Here is a 21,263-nt window from a genome sequence, read left to right on the forward strand (position 1 = left end):
TACTGAACATATATTATGTGTCAGGCACTGTCCTAAACACTTCATAAATATAATTAATGTATTCCCTACAATACCCCAGAGGGTATATATTTCTTACCTCTATTCCAAAGATGAAGAAATTGGGTCTCAGAAAAATTAAGTAATGTGCCCAAGGTTACAGAGCTACTAAAAAAAGCAGAGGCGAATATGAGATGTAGGTCTGCCTAACTCCAAACCAACCTCTGGGCCACTTTATATTATACTGCATCCCTGGCATGACTTTAAGGTAGGGGAAGGTATGTTTTGCCAAGTAAGTAGATACCCTTTGCCAACGAAGAGAGATTGAGAGCTAGAGACATATATAGACAGACATGGAGACAGAAATAGAGATAGAGATATATACAGAGAGAGCACCCTAGATAAAAAGAGATAAAGACAGAAAGCCATAAACCATATGTTTATTTCATATCCTGGGAGAGAAAGAGGGAGCGAGGTTTCTTGTATACCCCCTGATATCATTAAGTGTTTTGCCTGTCTTAATTTACTCCAGGTGGTCTCTAACGTCTACATGACACATAAAAACACCCTTCATAGTAACAGTGTTATCATGCCCACGTACCCACTACTGCCACCTACACGCCGCCCCTCTCACTCACACTGCTTCACATTTGGCTAGGGCTACCGGGAAGAGACGCCCCAATCTGCTACTCGGCTTGTGCCCAATGATGCTCAGAGAGCGAGAGCCGGGGGAAACAACAGAACGAGCGGACCTCCAGGAACCCATCCCTGTCCTTCCTCTTGCCCGCAGCATTTCCAACTCCAGTGGTTCTTCTCACCTTCTGCCTGTTTCTAAGAATTTCTGTCCTACACTCTTCACTGCACAGTCCTAGTTAGCTCTTTCCCAAGTTCCAGAGTAACTTTCCTTTGTGCAGACCCAAGACCGAAGGAAAAATCTGAAGTTTCTTCTACATGTTGGCCTCTGTTTACCCCACTCATCTCCTGGTGTACCATCTTAAATTATTAGTCTTTTAACATTCAGAGCAGTGAAAAGAAATATGACTCCTAGAAGTCCGAGAAGCACCAAACCACAGATGCTGTAGGAGGAGGAGAGAAATCCTCCTACCTGGATGGACACAGCAGTCTGTTTAAGGGATCTAGTGGAATTTGACGTCAGACAACACGGATAAAGTCCTTGCTTCCAAATGACTTACATAACATATTGTTAAATGAAAGGTGCAAAGCATATATATATAGTATGTTGCCTTTTGAATGAAAAGAGAAATGAGAACATAAGGATACACACACATTACACATATATGTGTGCCTGTATATTTTTGCAAAATGAAAAGCACTAAGGACAAGCCAGAAACTAATGAAAATGGTTGCTTACAGAGGGTGGGTGAGACAAGGGAATGGGAGTGACATTTCTCTGCACGACCCTTTGGAATCAAGAATGAACATTTTTTACACATTCAAAATAAAATTAAATCAAAACTTGAATACAGAAACAAACTTAGTTCTCCATCAAAATGAAACATAATTACATGGTAAAAAATTTTCAACTCTTGACTATACTCCTTTAGTGGACATAATGGACTTAGTTAACTGTGTAACCAAGAAACCTAGAAAAACTCAATTTGCTCAACTACAAAACAGTAATAATAACGGCACCTATCTCAGGACTGCTCGCAAGACTGAAATAATGCGTGTAACACACTCTAAGTAACTTCTAAGACAGGTAAGCATTCCATCACTAGCAGCCATTACTAACTGGAGTCAGGCTTTATGGTTTAACCCTACACTTTGGATACATTATGGCCTAAAGAGGCTTAAAAACCTAAGCATTCCCCCGGAAGATGACTGGTTAGCCAGAGACGGGTAAGATTCCTCAAGGGAGGAACAACCTAAGACAGGGACAGTCGCAGGGGGGCCATCAGGTGAGAAATTGGGGATCAACAGAGGTGAGGCTTAGAACCTCACCCCCCGTTTTGAGAGAAATCTTCTGCATCCGTGGATGTTTTGTTGCCCTTGTCTAGCTCGGATTAATACTTAGACTATAGGCACACACCTGATCATCTACATTTGCCCTCTTACAGCACTAAACTATGTTTTCTACCTTTATCTTGCATCTACCTACCATTTCAGCATTTTATTAAAAATAATAATAATAATAATAAGGGAGAAATGTGGGATTCACATATAAATCAAGTATAAAAATCAAACGAATAATCATATTTGACCTGATTGTTTATAGTTCATGATGCGTGATCAAAACCGAAAGTTTCTGTGATATGACTGCCCTTGCACTGTTCACCATGTAAGAACTTATTCACTATGTAAGAACTTGTTCACCATGTAAGAACTTGTTTGTTATCCTTTAGAAGATTGGAGACTGTTGAGAATTAGGCTTGGGGTTGATTAATGATTGTGCATTGAGTCCCCTATACAGAATTTTATTGTTGTTAACAACCATCTGATCAATAAATATGAGAGAAGTCCTCTCAAAAAAAAAAAAACCTAAGCACCCAGATAGGATACTGAAAATGAGGAGGAACAGATAAGAATTAAAGTATCCTACTTTGCTGAATTATAAGTATTTATGTAATTATGTGACACATTTTGTATTGGGGGTGTATAATAGGATATAAATGTTAAAGGCTTGTGACAGTATAATCTGTTGGCACATTTAAACGGAACAGAACCTCAACCATGACTTTGGACCCTATGTGAAGATTGTTTGGCTATCAGAAAAATAAGAATGTTATTTTTTATTTCTATAAGCTATGTCCAAAAAAAAGTAGACAGAAAAAGAAAAGGAAAGCTGGGGGAGAAACAGGAATATGCAGAACTGGTTTAGAAAAACAGTCTGGGGGGGGGCGGAAGGTGGCGGCGTGAGTAGAGCAGCGGAAATCTCCTCCCAAAACAACATATATCTATGAAAATATAACAAAGACAACCCTTCCTAGAATAAAGACCAGAGGACACAGGACAACATCCAGACCACATCCGCACCTGAGAGAACCCAGCGCCTCGCGAAGGGGGTAAGATACAAGCCCCGGCCCCGCGGGAGCCGAGCGCCCCTCCCCCCAGCTCCCGGCGGGAGAAGAGCAGGCAGAGCGGGAGGGAGACGGAGTCCAGGGCTGCCGAACACCCAGCCCCAGCCATCCGGGCCAGAGTGCAGGGCCCTCGATACTGGGAAAACAGGGCAGCAAGAACAGTGAGCAGGCACTGGAGGCTGGGCGACAGAGGACATAAGAAAAGCGCGCGACCATTTTTTTTTTTTTTTTTGCTTTTTTGCTGCTTTGTTTTGGCGAGCGCTGTTTGGAAGTCTTAAAGGGACAGGGACCCCAATATTAGGGAAACAGGGCAGAAAGACCGGTGAGCAGAGGCCTGAGGCTGGCACCGGAGAATAAAGAAAAACGAACGACCACCTTTTTTTTTTTTAATTAAAAATTTTTTTTTTTTTAATTAAAAAAATTTTTTTTTCTTGTTTTTTTTTGTGGTCGTTGTTTTGTTTTGGCGGGTGCTTTTTGGAAGTCTTAAAGGGGCAGGGCGGGCCACTTAATCCAGAGGTAGGGAATCCGGGACCTCTGGGCACCCTAACCCCTGGGCTGCAGGGAGCAGGGAGGCCCCTTACCGAGATAAATAGCCTCCCAGCAGCTCCTGCTCCAACGCGACTCCACCATTTTGGAGTAGCTGCCCGAGCCAGGCCACGCCCACAGCAACAGCGGAGATTAACTCCATAGCAGCCGGGCAGGAAGCAGAAACCCTGTCTGCGCGCAGCTGCGCAGCAGAAGCCACTAGAGGCCGCTGTTCTCCCAGGAGAGGAGAGCCACAAACCAACAAGAAAGGAAGTCCTTCCAGCCGTCACTCGTCCCAGTTCTGCAGACTATTCCTATCACCATGAAAAGGCAAAGCTACAGGCAGACAAAGATCACAGAGACAACACCAGAGAAGGAGACAGACCTAACCAGTCTTCCTGACAAAGAATTCAAAATAAGAATCATAAACATGCTGACAGAGATGCAGAGAAATACGCAAGAAAAATGGGATGAAGTCCGGAAAGAGATCACAGATGCCAGAAAGGAGATCGCAGAAATGAAACAAACTCTGGAAGGGTTTATAAGCAGAATGGATAGAATGCAAGAGGCCATTGATGGAATTGAAATCAGAGAACAGGAACGCATGGCAGCTGACATAGAGAGAGACAAAAGGATCTCCAGGAATGAAACAATATTAAGAGAACTGTGTGACCAATCTAAAAGGAGCAATATCCGTATTATAGGGGTCCCAGAAGAAGAAGAGAGAGGCAAAGAGATGGAAAGTATCTTAGAAGAAATAATTGCTGAAAACTTCCCCACACTGGGGGAGGAAGTAAGCAAACAGACCACGGAAATACACAGAACCCCCAACAGAAAGGATCCAAGAAGGGCAACACCAAGACACATAATAATTAAAATGGCAAAGATCAAGGACAAGGAAAGAGTGTTAAAGGCAGCTAGAGAGAAAAAGGTCACCTATAAAGGGAAACCCATCAGGCTAACGTCAGATTTCTCAACAGAAACCCTACAGGCCAGAAGAGAATGGCATGATATATTTAATACAATGAAACAGAAGGGCCTTGAACCAAGGATACTGTATCCAGCACGACTATCATTCAAATATGACGGTGGGATTAAACAATTCCCAGACAAACAAAAGCTGAGGGAATTTGCTTTCCACAAACCACCTCTACAGAACATCTTACAGGGACTGCTCTAGATGGGAGCACTCCTAGAAAGACCACAGCACAAAACACCCAACATATGAAGAATCGAGGAGGAGGAACAAGAAGGGAGAGAAGAAAAGAATCTCCAGACAGTGTATATAACAGCTCAATAAGCGAGCTAAGTTAGGCAGTAAGATACTAAAGAGGCTAACCTTGAACCTTTGGTAACCACGAATTTAAAGCCTGCAATGGCAATAAGTACATATCTTTCAATAGTCACCCTAAATGTTAATGGGTTGAATGCACCAATCAAAAGACACAGAGTAAAAGAATGGATAAAAAAGCAAGACCCATCTATATGCTGCTTACAAGAAACTCACCTCAAACCCAAAGACATGTACAGACTAAAAGTCAAGGGATGGAAAAACATATTTCAAGCAAACAACAGTGAGAAGAAAGCAGGGGTTGCAGTACTAATATCAGACAAAATAGACTTCAAAACAAAGAAAGTAACAAGAGATAAAGAAGGACACTACATAATGATAAAGGGCTCAGTCAAACAAGAGGATATAACCATTCTAAATATATATGCACCCAACACAGGAGCACCAGCATATGTGAAACAAATACTAACAGAACTAAAGGGGGATATAGACTGCAATGCATTCATTCTAGGAGACTTCAACACACCACTCACCCCAAAGGATAGATCCACTGGGCAGAAAATAAGTAAGGACACGGAAGCACTGAACAACACAGTAGAGCAGATGGACCTAATAGACATCTATAGAACTCTACATCCAAAAGCAGCGGGATATACATTCTTCTCAAGTGCACATGGAACATTCTCCAGAATAGACCACATACTAGGCCACAAAAAGAGCCTCAGAAAATTCCAAAAGATTGAAATCCTACCAACCAACTTTTCAGACCACAAAGGCATAAAACTAGAAATAAACTGTACAAAGAAAGCAAAGAGGCTCACGAACACATGGAGGCTTAACAACACGCTCCTAAATAATCAATGGATCAATGACCAAATCAAAATGGAGATCCAGCAATATATGGAAACAAATGACAACAACAACACTAAGCCCCAACTTCTGTGGGACACAGCAAAAGCAGTCTTAAGAGGAAAGTATATAGCAATCCAAGCATATTTAAAAAAGGAAGAGCAATCCCAAATGAATGGTCTAATGTCACAATTATCGAAATTGGAAAAAGAAGAACAGATGAGGCCTAAGGTCAGCAGAAGGAGGGACATAATAAAGATCAGAGAAGAAATAAATAAAATTGAGAAGAATAAAACAATAGCAAAAATCAATGAAACCAAGAGCTGGTTCTTCGAGAAAATAAACAAAATAGATAAGCCTCTAGCCAGACTTATTAAGAAGAAAAGAGAGTCAACACAAATCAACAGTATCAGAAACGAGAAAGGAAAAATCACGACGGACCCCACAGAAATGCAAAGAATTATTGGAGAATACTATGAAAACCTATATGCTAACAAGCTGGGAAACCTAGGAGAAATGGACAACTTCCTAGAAAAATATAACCTTCCAAGATTGACCCAGGAAGAAACAGAAAATCTAAACAGACCAATTACCAGCAACGAAATTGAAGAGGTAATCAAAAAACTACCAAAGAACAAAACCCCCGGGCCAGATGGATTTACCTCGGAATTTTATCAGACATACAGGGAAGACATAATACCCATTCTCCTTAAAGTCTTCCAAAAAATAGAGGAGGAGGGGATACTCCCAAACTCATTCTATGAAGCTAACATCACCCTAATACCAAAACCAGGCAAAGACCCCACCAAAAAAGAAAACTACAGACCAATATCCCTGATGAACGTAGATGCAAAAATACTCAACAAAATATTAGCAAACCGAATTCAAAAATACATCAAAAGGATCATACACCATGACCAAGTGGGATTCATTCCAGGGATGCAAGGATGGCACAACATTCGAAAGTCCATCAACATCATCCACCACATCAACAAAAAGAAAGACAAAAACCACATGATCATCTCCATAGATGCTGAAAAAGCATTTGACAAAGTTCAACATCCATTCATGTTAAAAACTCTCAGCAAAATGGGAATAGAGGGCAAGTACCTCAACATAATAAAGGCCATCTATGATAAACCCACAGCCAACATTATATTGAACAGCGAGAAGCTGAAAGCATTTCCTCTGAGATCGGGAACTAGACAGGGATGCCCACTCTCTCCACTGTTATTTAACATAGTACTGGAGGTCCTAGCCACGGCAATCAGACAAAATAAAGAAATACAAAGAATCCAGATTGGTAAAGAAGAAGTTAAACTGTCACTATTTGCAGATGACATGATACTGTACATAAAAAACCCTAAAGACTCCACCCCAAAACTACTAGAACTGATATCGGAATACAGCAAAGTTGCAGGATACAAAATCAACACACAGAAATCTGTGGCTTTCCTATATACTAACAATGAACCAACAGAGAGAGAAATCAGGAAAACAACTCCATTCACAATTGCATCAAAAAAAATAAAATACCTAGGAATAAACCTAACCAAGGAAGTGAAAGACTTATACTCTGAAAACTACAAGTCACTCTTAAGAGAAATTAAAGGGGATACTAACAGATGGAAACTCATCCCATGCTCGTGGCTAGGAAGAATTAATATCGTTAAAATGGCCATCCTGCCCAAAGCAATATACAGATTTGATGCAATCCCTATGAAACTACCAGCAACATTCTTCAATGAACTGGAACAAATAATTCAAAAATTCATATGGAAACACCAAAGACCCCGAATAGCCAAAGCAATCCTGAGAAAGAAGAATAAAGTAGGGGGGATCTCACTCCCCAACTTCAAGCTCTACTATAAAGCCATAGTAATCAAGACAATTTGGTACTGGCACAAGAGCAGAGCCACAGACCAATGGAACAGACTAGAGAATCCAGACATTAACCCAGACATATATGGTCAATTAATATTTGATAAAGGAGCCATGGACATACAATGGCGAAATGACAGTCTCTTCAACAGGTGGTGCTGGCAAAACTGGACAGCTACATGTAGGAGAATGAAACTGGACCATTGTCTAACCCCATATACAAAAGTAAACTCAAAATGGATCAAAGACCTGAATGTAAGCCATGAAACCATTAAACTCTTGGAAGAAAACATAGGCGAAAACCTCTTAGACATAAACATGAGTGACCTCTTCTTGAACATATCTCCCCGGGCAAGGAAAACAACAGCAAAAATGAGTAAGTGGGACTATATTAAGCTGAAAAGCTTCTGTACAGCAAAAGACACCAACAATAGAACAAGAAGGATCCCTACAGTATGGGAGAATATATTTGAAAATGACACATCCGATAAAGGCTTGACGTCCAGAATATATAAGGAGCTCTCACGCCTCAACAAACAAAAAACAAATAACCCAATTAAAAAATGGGCAGAGGAACTGAACAGACAGTTCTCCAAAAAAGAAATACAGATGGCCAACAGACACATGAAAAGATGCTCCACATCGCTAATTATCAGAGAAATGCAAATTAAAACTACAATGAGGTATCACCTCACACCAGTAAGGATGGCTGCCATCCAAAAGACAAACAACAACAAATGTTGGCGAGGCTGTGGAGAAAGGGGAACCCTCCTACACTGCTGGTGGGAATGTAAGTTAGTTCAACCATTGTGGAAAGCAGTATGGAGGTACATCAAAATGCTCAAAACAGACTTACCATTTGACCCAGGAATTCCACTCCTAGGAATTTACCCTAAGAATGCAGCAATCAAGTTTGAGAAAGACAGATGCACCCCTATGTTTATTGCAGCACTATTTACAATAGCCAAGAATTGGAAGCAACCTAAATGTCCATCAATAGATGAATGGATAAAGAAGATGTGGTACATATACACAATGGAATACTACTCAGCTATAAGAAAAGGGCAAATCCAATCATTTGCAGCAACATGGATGGAGCTGGAGGGTATTATGCTCAGTGAAACAAGCCAAGCGGAGAAAGAGAAATACCAAATGATTTCACTTATCTGTGGAATATAAGAACAAAGGAAAAACTGAAGGAACAAAACAGCAGCAGAATCACAGAACTCAAGAATGGACTAACAGGTACCAAAGGGAAAGGGACTGGGGAGGATGGGTGGGTAGGGAGGGATAAGGGGGGGAGAAGTAGTGGGGTATTAAGATTAACATGCATGGGGGGGTAGGAGAAAAGGGAGGGCTGTACAACACAGAGAAGGCAAGTAGTGATTCTACAACTTTTTGCTATGCTGATGGACAGTGACTGTAAAGGGGTTTATAGGGGAGACCTGGTATAGGGGAGAGCCTAGTAAACATAATATTAGTCATGTAAGTGTAGATTAGTGATAGCAAAAAAAAAAAAAAAAAAAAAAAAAAGGGCAGCTCCTGTGTGGTAACCTCCAACGAGTTCTACACAAGGGTATAAAGGGCATATAAAAGTGTAGGCAAAGGGTCTGTTTGTGTTTATACAGAGGATCAAAGCCTAATTGGGCTACCCCGAAAATGAACTAAGATACGATATGAAAAAGAACTTCCAACATCTGCACCCTCTGGAAGACTCATGCCAGAAGATGATCATCAAAAAACCCCAACAAAGATCCACGCACTGCTACAGCTGTAGATGCACTCATCCCACCAGTTCCTGGACCTGCCATGGGAATGAGAAAGGAGATATCTAAGCTGGCCTGTGCATACAGTAAAACAACAAAATTGGACTGGATCTATACTGTTGGAACTCAACCAAGAATTTGGAGAAGTGCAAATTGTAGCGCTCCAAAGTCTTACAACTACAAACTATTTATTGTTAAAAGAACATATGGCATGTGAACAGTCCCCAGGAATGGGTTGTTTTAATTTGTCTGATTTCCCTCAGACTGTTCAAGTTCATTTGGACAATATCCACCATATCATAGATAAGTTTTCACAAATGCCTAAGGTGCCTAACTGGTTTTCTTGGTTTCACTGCAGATGGCTGGTAATTACAGATATGCTTTGGTTATGTAACTATACTCCTATTATGTTAATGTGTGTGTGCAATTTAAGTAGTAGCTTAAAACCTATACATGCTGAAGTTACTCTACAAGAAGATATATCAAAGAAATAATCAATCTTCCCATGTTTTCTTCCGCCTGCTACTTCTATAGCTTTTCTTCTTCCTTCCTAATTACAACCCTTAAATAGAATTCGTGCCTCATATCAAATTTACCGAGTATCATAATTCTTCCAAGTGGTAAAGATACCTCAAGACAAATGCTGGGCATAGAAGCCACAGGGCATAAATATGCAAAGAAGTAAAAAGCTAACTTTTTCAAACAATAAGGCTTCTCTCTCACTTACCAACTTCACATTTCCCTGTATGGCCCCGGAAGATGACTGGTTAGCCAGAGACGGGTAAGATTCCTCAAGGGAGGAACAACCTAAGACAGGCACAGTCGCAGGGGGGCCATCAGGTGAGAAATTGGGGATCAACAGAGGTGAGGCTTAGAACCTCACCCCCCCGTTCTGAGAGAAATCTTCTGCATACGTGGATGTTTTATTGCCCTGGTCTAGCTTGGATTAACACATAGTCTACAGGCACACACCTGATCATCTACATGTGCTCTCTTACAACACTAAACTATGTTTTCTACCTTTATCTTGTATCTACCTACCACTTCAGCATCTTATTAAAAATAATAATAATAAAGAGAGAAATGTGGTATCCACATATAAATCAAGTATAAAAACCAAATGAGTATTCATATTTGAACTGACTGTTTAGAGTTCATAATGCATGAGCAAAACCGAAAGTTTCTGTGATGACTGCCCTTGTACTGTTCACTATGTAACTTATTCATTATGTAAGAATTTGTTCTACATGTAAAAACTTGTTTGTTATGCCTCAGAAGATTGGAGACTGACAAAAATTAGGCTTGGGGTGGAATAATGATTGTGCATTGAGCATTGACTCCCCTATACAGAATTTTATTGTCGTTAACAACCATTTGATCAATAAATATGAGAGATGCCCTCACAAAAAAAAAAAAAAAAAAAAAAAAAAAGGACAGACTTCCAATGGTAAAATAAATTAGTAACCGGGATGTAATGTTAGCATAAGGAATATAGTCAAGATATTGTAACAGCCTGGTAGGGTGATAGCTGGAACCTAGAATTATGTATATAAATGTTCTACCAGTGTGTTGTACACTTGAAACTCATGTAATGTAATACTGTGTGTCAACTACCCTTCAATAAAAAATAATTATTAAAAAAAAAAAAAAAAAAAAAGAAAAACAGTCTAATAAACAAAGCTAATAAACAAAGACAGGAACACTACCACATTTTTATTTTGAACTGTCTCTTAAATAGCATAGAAACTGAGATTCTCTCATCAAATAATGGGTCAAAACTGTGGTAATAATACCCCAAGTTACCTAAGAAATAAACAAGAAGACAAACAGGGTTCACATGGAATCAATTTCCTCTTCAGTGTGGAACTAATCTCACAGGGCAGCAGGGTAATGTGGGAAGAGAATCCCATCAAATTCAGGAACCACAAGTTCCAATAACAGCTCCATTTAAGAAAAGCTAACTTTTATGGTAGTCAGTTGTCTAATTAGAGTGATTAAAGAAGGACCAAATACCTATTTACTAAGTCCTATTCCAAAATATTATGAGTCTAAGTCTCTGGAAAAACTGCTATTTGAAACCACCAGTTTATAAATGAACAAATTTTAGACCACCATACAAAGAAAGAGATTCCTTTTATGATAAACATATTTTTTAAGCTATCACATATAATAGTTTAACTCTATTTTAGATTGTATACTAGCCTCATTCTAACAGACTGTATAAAGTAGAAAATGAATTTAACTGTTTCCACAAGTGAATGACCAGGATAGCAAGAAAAGGAAATCACTGCCTAAGTTTTCTTATAAATGAAAGTTTGAGATTTACCATTTTATAAAGTTAAGATACATAAATCATTTGAATCCCTGTAGACTCCCATGTTCATTGCAACATTGTTTACAATGGCCACAATATGGAAACAACCTAAATGATGAATTAAGGGATAAAGAAACCATGACACACACACACACACACTCACACACAATCCAGCCATAAAAAAGAATGAAATCTTGTCATTTCTGACAACATGGGTGGACCCTGAGGGTACGCTAAGAGAAAAAGACAGAGAAAGAGACAGAGAAAGAACACTACCATATGATCTCACTTATATGTGGAATCTAAAAAAAAAAAAAAACAAGCCAATGGATACAAAGAACAGATTGGTGGTTGCCAGAGGTAGAGAGGATGGGAGAAATAGGTGAAGGGGATCAAAAAGTACAAATTTCCAGTTATAAAATAAATAAGTCACAGGGATGTCATGTGCAGCATGGTGACTTTAGTTAATAATACTTATTGCATATCTGAAAGTTACTGAAAGAGCCTAAAAGTTTTCCTTACATGAAAAAAATTATGTAACTATATAGTAACAATGTTAACTATACTTACTATGGTGATCATTTCAACACATAATCAAATAATTATATTGTACATCTGAAACTAATATAATGTATATTAATTACACCTCAATTAAAATAAAAAATTTTTAAGTTAAAAAAAATTAGGATCCTGAGGTATCTGTTTTACAAAGTTCCAATTAACTTTAAACTGAAATTAATTGCATCCCTGTATTTAAGTGAGGCTGCCAATGGTTATCATTCAGTCAACAAATACTTTTTGAATCCTTACATGCTGAGCACTGCTCTGGGTTCCAAAATACAGTTATTAAAAGAAGCGGAGTCCTTTATTTGGTGGACAGGGAAAAGGAGAGGACGATTAAACAAATACTCAAAAACAGAGTAACATGGTAGACAATGACAGGAGAGGCAAATATTAAAGTCCTGAGGCAGGAACAAGCTTAGCATGTTCAAAGGAAAGAAAAAAAGGCCAGTCTGGCTGAAGCATAGTAAACAAAAGACCGAATGGAGGGAGATGGGGTCAAACAGAAAGGCAGGAATGAAATCACCTAGCCTTTGTGTATTTCATCTTTCAGATCAAAGGCTAGCAAGGTTTTCCTGGAAAGGACCAGACAGAAAATACTTTCAGCTTTGTGAGCCCAGTCTCTGTTCGGACTATTCAACTCTGCTTTTGTAGTACAAAAGCAGCCATAGACAAAACGTAAATGAATGAATGTAAGTCCCAACAAAAATTTATTTATGGACACTGAAATCTGAATTTCATATAATGTTCACATATCATGAAACATTATTCTTTTGACTTTTTTTTCAACCATTTATAAATGTAAAAAGCATTCTTGGCTTGCGGGCCATACAAGAACAGGAGGCAGGCTGGATTTGGCCCATAGTTTGCCAACCCCCATTTTAAATGATAAAACTCTCTGTAGCATCTAACAGCATCAAACACATTTAGGCACATAAGAAATTTCCAACTTTACTTTTCAGACCTTGTCATTGTATTTTCAGAAAAGGCAGACATGAGAATACCTCCAAGCAACAGAACAGCAGAAACCTGAGTGCATTCACCCTACTAAAGCTAACCTAGAAGTTAGCCATCTGTGTATTAGGAACCATGGTGCTGTATTCCTGCCATACGTGGGACTTCAACAAGTGTTTGATGAACTGAATGAGCAGGTGCCAGGCAGTCTCAACATTCGTTTATAAACTTTCTGTTATGTTTGTTAGAACAAATCCTGCAGGTCACACAGGCCTGTAAGGTGCCTTTGTGTGAACCATAGAACAGCACCCTGGGTGGGCACCCACCCTGAACAGTGCTACTTTACACAGTGCCTCTGAGGGGGGATGAAAATTTCTGTCAAAGGCCCCCCTCCACCACTGCAGGCAGATGTAACACTGAGTAAGTGGCTATCATCCCCATGCTAAGGAAAGATGTCCCTTACTCTGGCAGACTAAGCCCTACACTAGGTCCAAGGCTTACTGGCCAAGTGTAGACTAGATTCCAGATCCCAGCTTATCACAGGCACACAATCACATGCAGTGGTCTAAGTATTTTTTTTTAATCTTTAAATACAAATTACCATTAGCCTGCAAAATTTTTCAGATCATCTCAATATCTGAAACCAGACGCCCAAAGAGACCAAAGATAAATACTAGACAGTACACCCTTTTACAAGAAAAAAAAAAAAAAACCCTACCATTAAGCTTGAACTTCTTAATAAAACATATATTTTGTAGCACTTTTATAATCAGCGATTCAAATGAGTTTTAATTAAAAACTCTGGCTAAAATGTGTCATCAACTACTTGGACAACTATCTGAAATAGCTTGATGTTTGCCTTTTTTGATAAAGGTACATGAAAAATAAATATATACAGCACTGAAAACTTTTTGACTACATCTATCCAGAAAATCTAGCTATGGGTTAACAAAAGCAACTATGACACCAACTGAATCAAATAACTAATTCTGATTTTGCCCAGTACAAACCATTTTTACTTGTCTATTAAGAGCAGGAGAATTAAAGGATAAAAGCCATGTAAGTTCTCAGTCATGTAAAAAACACCAAATAGAAAAAGGAGATTTTTTCTATAATAAAAATGGGTCAGAATTTGTTACTATTCTGAAAGTCCACAGTCTCTGTTCTTCACACAATAATCTTCTAACTTCCTTTTCTCCCCAACTTCTCGAAGCATTTAGTTGATACTCTTTGTTCCATCAAGTCCCCACCCCAACCCCCACCGCCTTTAGAGATTCAAGTTCTGTGCTACATAGTCTTCTCTCCACTTTGTTTTCCACTGAGCTGCTGGTAGCATCTCTGAACACACCCACTCATCCAATCCTTCTTGGATCCTAAACATGTTCACCTCCTCTGCCTGTCTACTCTGTTTGCATAAGACACCAATTTCTTAAGAAGCCTCTTAAGAGAGCAACTCCAAAATGCTGGAATTTAATTAGCTCTTCATCTAAATCCTCACAGCTTATTTTGCAAAGTTAAGAACACTTTCAAATTTCCCCTTTGTTATAGCTGTCCTTGTATATGTCTCACCTTCCACACTGGACCACAAACTGAGGGTAAAGGCTGTGATTCATTTGTTAATTTTTCAATATACTAACATAGTACTACATACAGAGTAGACATCCAGTAGGTCTTGGTTGAATAAATACATGAAATGCTTCTGTGGAAAGACAAATATGGAACAGCACTGATAACTACTGACACCTACTGCCCCTGGAAATTCACTCTTTTCAAGAAGTTTCTGGCACTGTTCCTTGGCCTTTGGCTTATTTTCCTGGGTGCTTCAGGGCAACTACCTTAGTCTATGCATTATCTCACAGTGATCAGGCATGAATAGTACTTACACTGCCTCCTCTTTTAGGACTTTCCCAATCAGATGGCCCACTAATGATTTTCTCCTTCCTGTCAAAGTACAAATGCCATGATCATGTTATCCACTCAGAAACATGCGCACCTTGCCAATTTTCCTTCAGAGTTAGTCACAGGGAAATATGGTGAAAGGCAGTATAAAATGATGTAAGAAACAAAGAATTTGTGGTCAGAAGAGCAACTGGTCAAACCCAGTCCTTCCACTTCAAAGAAATATCTATATTCCCAAGCCTCTCCCTATTTAGTAAAACCTGAATAAAATACTGCAAACAAATGACATATCCAGAACACAGTACCAGCTCATAGGAGGCATTCAATAAATGGGAATTATTATTACAGCATAATAGTATTATCTGTGTAATTGCCTACTGTACAGTGTATATATTATGCTACTTTAAATATAACAACTTCAATTTATGTCTGCATTTTTCAATGGATGCAACAAGAATGAAATTGGCACTTCGTGATGTATAATGTGGCTTGAACAGTTTTCCTAAGGAGATGACCACCCATATCAAAAAGCATCTCCTCACCTCACTGCCCTGCATGGTCTTCGCTGGGTTAGCAGAAGGGATGGCAGCATTGAGCTCAGGCTCTGGCTTACACAGAAGTGCAATGGTGTCGCGTTGAGACTGGTAACATTCCTTCACTTGTCCATCTGCTTGCACAGCTTTATCCAAAACTGATCTGAAGTTGGTTCCCTCTATAGAAAAACAAAAATGTCACCAGGGCACAGCATTGACTTTAAAGTGATGTCTGGGGGTGCTGGTTGTACTTTTTAGCTGTTTCTCTAACTTCAATTTTTTTTCCCCTTCTCCAGGCCCCAATTCACTAAACAATAAAATCTGAGCTCTTGTCAGTTCTTGCATTTTTGTTTTTTGGAAAAATGACAAATCAGTCACAAAGCAAAATCAGTTTTGCCTTAGATTACATGTGTGGTTACTGTCCACCAAATAAAAGCTCACTGACATTAGTCTTAACATTTTCCTACAACTCACAACTATAGAAAGAAATCATTCACTCCAAAAATTGTTACAACTTATTTATAAAGTATTCCCCTCTCAAAGGAATGCTGGTTCAACTCCACTTAAAAGAACACATGTATTTTTATAAAAATCTCAAAAGCATTCATTCCTCTTACAAAAAAGTAAAATAAGTTTCTACTTTGTTGACCTGAACATGAAGACATCATTTATCTTAACAAGCACAAAATCTTAATAATCAAAGTTTTAAAATTAATAATTTGGTTTCGAATTAACTGTTAAAACTTATCTTTTACCACATAATACTAAGTGAAATGGAATTATAAAACCATATATATGTATATAATCTCATTTATATTTTTTAAATATGCACAGGACTTGGAAGAGGAAAAGAGAGTTATAAGATCATTTAATTTTCACTTCATAACCTTCGTAAGAATCTGAACTTCTTATAATTAACATGGATTACCTTCGTTTTTATTTTTTAGCTTACACTGAACTGAGGGGAAAAAAACCTGAGTTTTCATAATAGCACACAGTTTCAGTAAAAACAGGTTTACAACTGATCCTAATTTAACCAAGCAAAATCGTGGATCCAAATAGGGAATTTATTCAAGTGAAAGTATTTATACACATTTTTACCTGCTCTTAAAGGCTTATAGAGTTCATTGGATGGCGTCCTTTGCCAGCGTTCCTTGAATTTTGCTCTTAAATCATTGTCAGTTGCCTCTTCTTCATCCAACAATCTTAATGACTTTTTAAAAGGAGGCAAAGCAACAATGAGATATCATTTCTGGTATAAAAAATTTAAAACATTTTTTAAATGACCTTATTCAATAGAGTTAAGAATTAGTAAGATGGGAATACTCTTAACTTTACTGGTTAGAACACAAATGGATACAATTTTTGTTGAAGAAATCCAAGTTATAATGTATTTTAAAATCTTATAAAACTTAAGACTAGGTTAGCCATTATCTAAATCAGTAAAATTAAAAAGGAAGAAAAACTAGATTATGTATATTTATATACCAAGACTACAATTTTTTTAATATTAAAATAGAAAACTTTCAATCTTAGAAGTCACAAGCAAAACAAAGACAAAAACTGATTAATTTCACTACATGAACATAAAATATTTATATTTCAATCCCAGTAAAACAAACTGAAAATTAACATTAAAAATGCCTTTTGAATGCATAGCTGAGAAGACAGAATAGTAGGGGGCCAGAAACACAAGAAGGTGCCAACCTACCAGTGGAACAAACTCTAGGGGTCAATGGTATCTGATAACCCCTGACAGTTTAGAGCAGAGGGCTATGAACTTTTCTGTCAAACACCTGAGAATATTTCAGGCTTTGTGGGCCACAGTCTTTGTGACATATTATTCTTTTCTTTGTTTATAACCCCTTAAAAATGGCAAAAATCATCCTTAACTAGTATACTATACAAATACAGGACACAAGTCAGAACTGGCCCACTGTCCATAGTTCACCAACTACATCACTGGTTTAAGAGAGTGAATTTCACATGCGTAGGAGACAAGAAACACAGATTGGGCTGAAAGAGGAGGTACTCTTCTCCCCCAGGCTGGGGTACTTCCTCTCAGTAGATGAATTTTTTTTTTTTTTAAAAGGCAAACTGCCCAAAACAAGGAACCTTACCTGTCTGTCTAGGCCTTGACTCTAAATAGAAAAGAAGTACCACTTAAGATTCCCAATCAAAAGTTTGAACTTGGGACTGGAAACCTCACTACCCATGTGCCACAAAGTCCTAAACTGAACTCCAGATAAAAATATTAACCACAAAAAAAAAAAAAAACCTCCTAAATTTAAAGAGGTGTCAGGTATATAATGCCTTTTTATAGCAGAAAACAAACACAAAGGGAAAAAAAGGAAAAATATAGAAACCAAAAGAAATAAGTAGAAAATACAAAATGCAGAACGTGATTCAAAATATATGAATAATCCCAGTTAATATACATGGATTTAACACTCCACAGATAGAGAGGAAGACTGTCAAGCTAAATTAAGAAGAAAAATTTTGCTAGATGCTATTTATAAAAGACACATTAAGGACACACAAGTTGAAAGTCAGACAAAGACATTACAGGAAATCTACAGACCAATAAATATCCTACGAATATAGATGCAAAATGATCAACAAAATCTACTAAACCAAATCCAGCACCACATTAAGAGGATAATATACCCTAACCAAGTGGGATAACCTAAAAATGCAATGAAGGTTCATATCAAAAAAATCAAAATCAATTAATATAATATTCTCTATTAGTAAAATATTAATTCTACTAATCAATATTAGGGGAAAAGTTAGTAGAAGGAAAAAAACCATATGATCATCTCAAGATGCAGAAAACATACTTGACAAAATCCAACCACCCTTTTATAATAAAAACACTCAATAAACTAGAAATAAAAAGGAACTTCCTCAACCTGATAAAGGCCATTTATGAGAAAGCCACAACTAACGTCATAGTTAATAGTGAAACACTAGAAGCCTTCCCCACCAAGATCAAGAACAGAACAAGTCTTACCGTGTCTATTCAACAATGTACTGGCCAGGGTAATTATGCAAGAAAAAGAAATAAAAGGCACTCAAAACTGGAAAGGAAGAAGTAAAACTCTCTCTACTTGCAGATGACATTACCTTATACATAGAAAATCCTAAGGAGTCCACAAATTAACTCTTAGAAATAATAAGCAAATTAACTAAAGTTGCAGAATACAAAATCAACACACAAAATCAACTATATGCCTATACTCCAGGAATGAACAACAGGAATGAACAATTCAAAAAGGAAATTAAGATAAAACTCAATTTACAATAGCATTAAAAAGAATAAAATACTTAGGAATAAATTTAACCAAGGAGGTGCAGAATTGTACACTAAAAATGACAAAACCTTTTCTAAAAAAATTAAAGAAGACCTAAATAAGTGGAAAGACATCCCATATTCATGGATTAGAAGACCTAAAATTGTTAAGATCAGCAATATACTCCCAAAATGATCCAAATACTCAATGCAATCCTATCAAACTTCTAACTTTAGGACTTTCTATGTATAAGGTCAAATTAAAACCACAAGATACCACTTCATACCCACAAGTATGACTATAATTAAAAAATACACAAGTGTGTGTGTGTGTGTATATATATAAAAGGGTTGGTGGGGATGTGGAAAAACTGGAACCTTCAGACAATGCTGGTAAAAATGTAAAACAATGCAGCTGCTCTGGAAAAAGAGTTGACAGTTCCTCAAAAAGCTAAACATAGAATTACTGTATGACCCAGCAACTCTACTCCTATGCATAGAACCAAGAGAAGTGAAAACAGATGCTCAAACAGAACTTTTTCACAAATAGCAGCATTATTCAGAAAAACCAAAAAGTGGAACATCCCAAATATCTATCACTGATGAATGGACAAACAAAATGTGGTAGGTATATGCATACAATGGAATATCATTTAGCCATAAGAAGAATAAAGGACTGACACATGCTGCAACATGGAGAACCTTGAAAACACTGTGGTAAGTAAAGAAGGCAAACTCAAAAGGCCACATATTGTTTATGATTCCATTTGCAGGAAACATCCAGAATAAGCAAGCCCAGAGAAACAAAAATCAGAGAAGGGGAAAGAGAGAATAAGGGCTGCTAATGGGTACAGGGTTTCTTTTGGGGTGATGAAAATATTCTGAGATTAGATAGTGTTGCTGCTCACATAACATGTAACTGTACTAAAAGTACACTTTAAAGAGGTTAAAATGATGAATTTCATGTTAAGTGAATTTTACCTCAGGAAAAAAGAAATGCCTCATATGAATGTGGTGAGATAACAGACATGTATCATGTAGTTGTGAGATAAGGTGATTTTTTAAAAGAACCAATTAGATAACTTGGAAAGGAAAAATATGAATGAAATAAAAACAAAAAACAGAAAAACCTCAATAGGATGGCTGATGAACACAAAAGGCACAACTGACCATACAAATAGCCAATTAAGGAGCTAGAAGGCCAGACTGAGACAGTCACCCAGGAAGAACCAGACCACAAAGGGGAAAAGAAGACGACATGTTAGGAGACAGGAAGAAATGATCCAGAAGCACCACCACCAAGCTAATGGAACTTATGAGGAGATAATGAAGAGAAAGAGAAGAAGGAATAACTAAGAAATAGAATCCACACACAGGGGTCTAAGGTAGAAAGGGGCCAACAGGTCCCAAGCAGGAAAAATGAATTATTTAAAACAAATTGGCAGATACTTCAAAAATTCTGAAAATCAAGACCAAAACTAAATTTCTAAAGCTGCCAGAGAAATGAACACTCAGAGAGAGGAGAAGCTTCACAACCTACTTACAGCACTACTCACTCAAAGTGAGACTCTTCAAGCACAACTTGACAGAATAACAGTGACTCTAACTCACAGGCTATTAGGAACATCAAGTAAGATAAATTAAAAAAACCTCATATGAATGTGGGCAGATAACAGACATATATCATCTAAACTAATAATGCCAGTTTATCCTTAATTATTAAGATGAGCTTTTTCCCATGAATATTTCTAGTGAAGATATGCCTCACAACTGGTAACTCATTAAGCAATGTTCTTTTTCCATTAAACTTGTTTCAAAACCAAATATGCATCTTACAATCAATGGCATCTTAAGATCAAGGAAATATGGCAATATTTAATATGTATTAGCTAGCAGGTACATGTATGACCCTACTTCACAACTACCTTCTGTGCAAATACTATTATCCCCATTTTTTGGATGAATAAACTGAGGCATGAAGATGTTAGGTCACAGTGAGGAGTAAGAACTGAGAACAAAGTCCAAATCTAACTCCATGTTCTGAGGCCTTAATGACCAAATGTGTAAACTATGAAATATTAAATAATGATTTCTTACTATAACCTCTACTTAATAACGGCCCCAAACTGCTGGCCGTTTGACATGCTCAGCCTGCATTTTCCAGTGTGTCTTCTTCCTAACTGTCAGTTACTTCTTGATGCTTTCACTCATGGGCAATTTGGAACAGTACTCCGCTTTTTTCTATATCTATCTACTCTTTCAATGTCCTTTCAGTTGCAATGCCAGATAACAAACTTGATCGACCATCAGCAAATATTGAGAGACTATAAGATATTCTCATGAATAAAGTCTATTACCTTAAG

At 37.8% G+C, this 21,263-nt stretch overlaps 1 protein-coding gene across 3 annotated transcripts in view; it reads right to left on the reverse strand.

The window, feature by feature from the left end:
* Nucleotides 1–21,263, reverse strand: part of PDCD6IP (programmed cell death 6 interacting protein) — a 72,881-nt gene that overhangs the window by 15,964 nt on the left and 35,654 nt on the right. For all 3 annotated transcript variants that reach the window (XM_057492321.1, XM_036892563.2, XM_036892556.2), the window contains exons 11-12: nucleotides 16,710–16,821; nucleotides 15,618–15,787 (exon numbers count right to left, since the gene is read on the reverse strand). In XM_057492321.1, the coding sequence (XP_057348304.1) occupies nucleotides 15,618–15,787; nucleotides 16,710–16,821 (282 nt within the window). The remainder of the gene's footprint in view (nucleotides 1–15,617; nucleotides 15,788–16,709; nucleotides 16,822–21,263) is intronic.

This window comes from Manis pentadactyla, chromosome 14, assembly GCF_030020395.1.
Source record: "Manis pentadactyla isolate mManPen7 chromosome 14, mManPen7.hap1, whole genome shotgun sequence".
In the NCBI taxonomy this organism is placed as follows: domain Eukaryota; kingdom Metazoa; phylum Chordata; class Mammalia; order Pholidota; family Manidae; genus Manis; species Manis pentadactyla.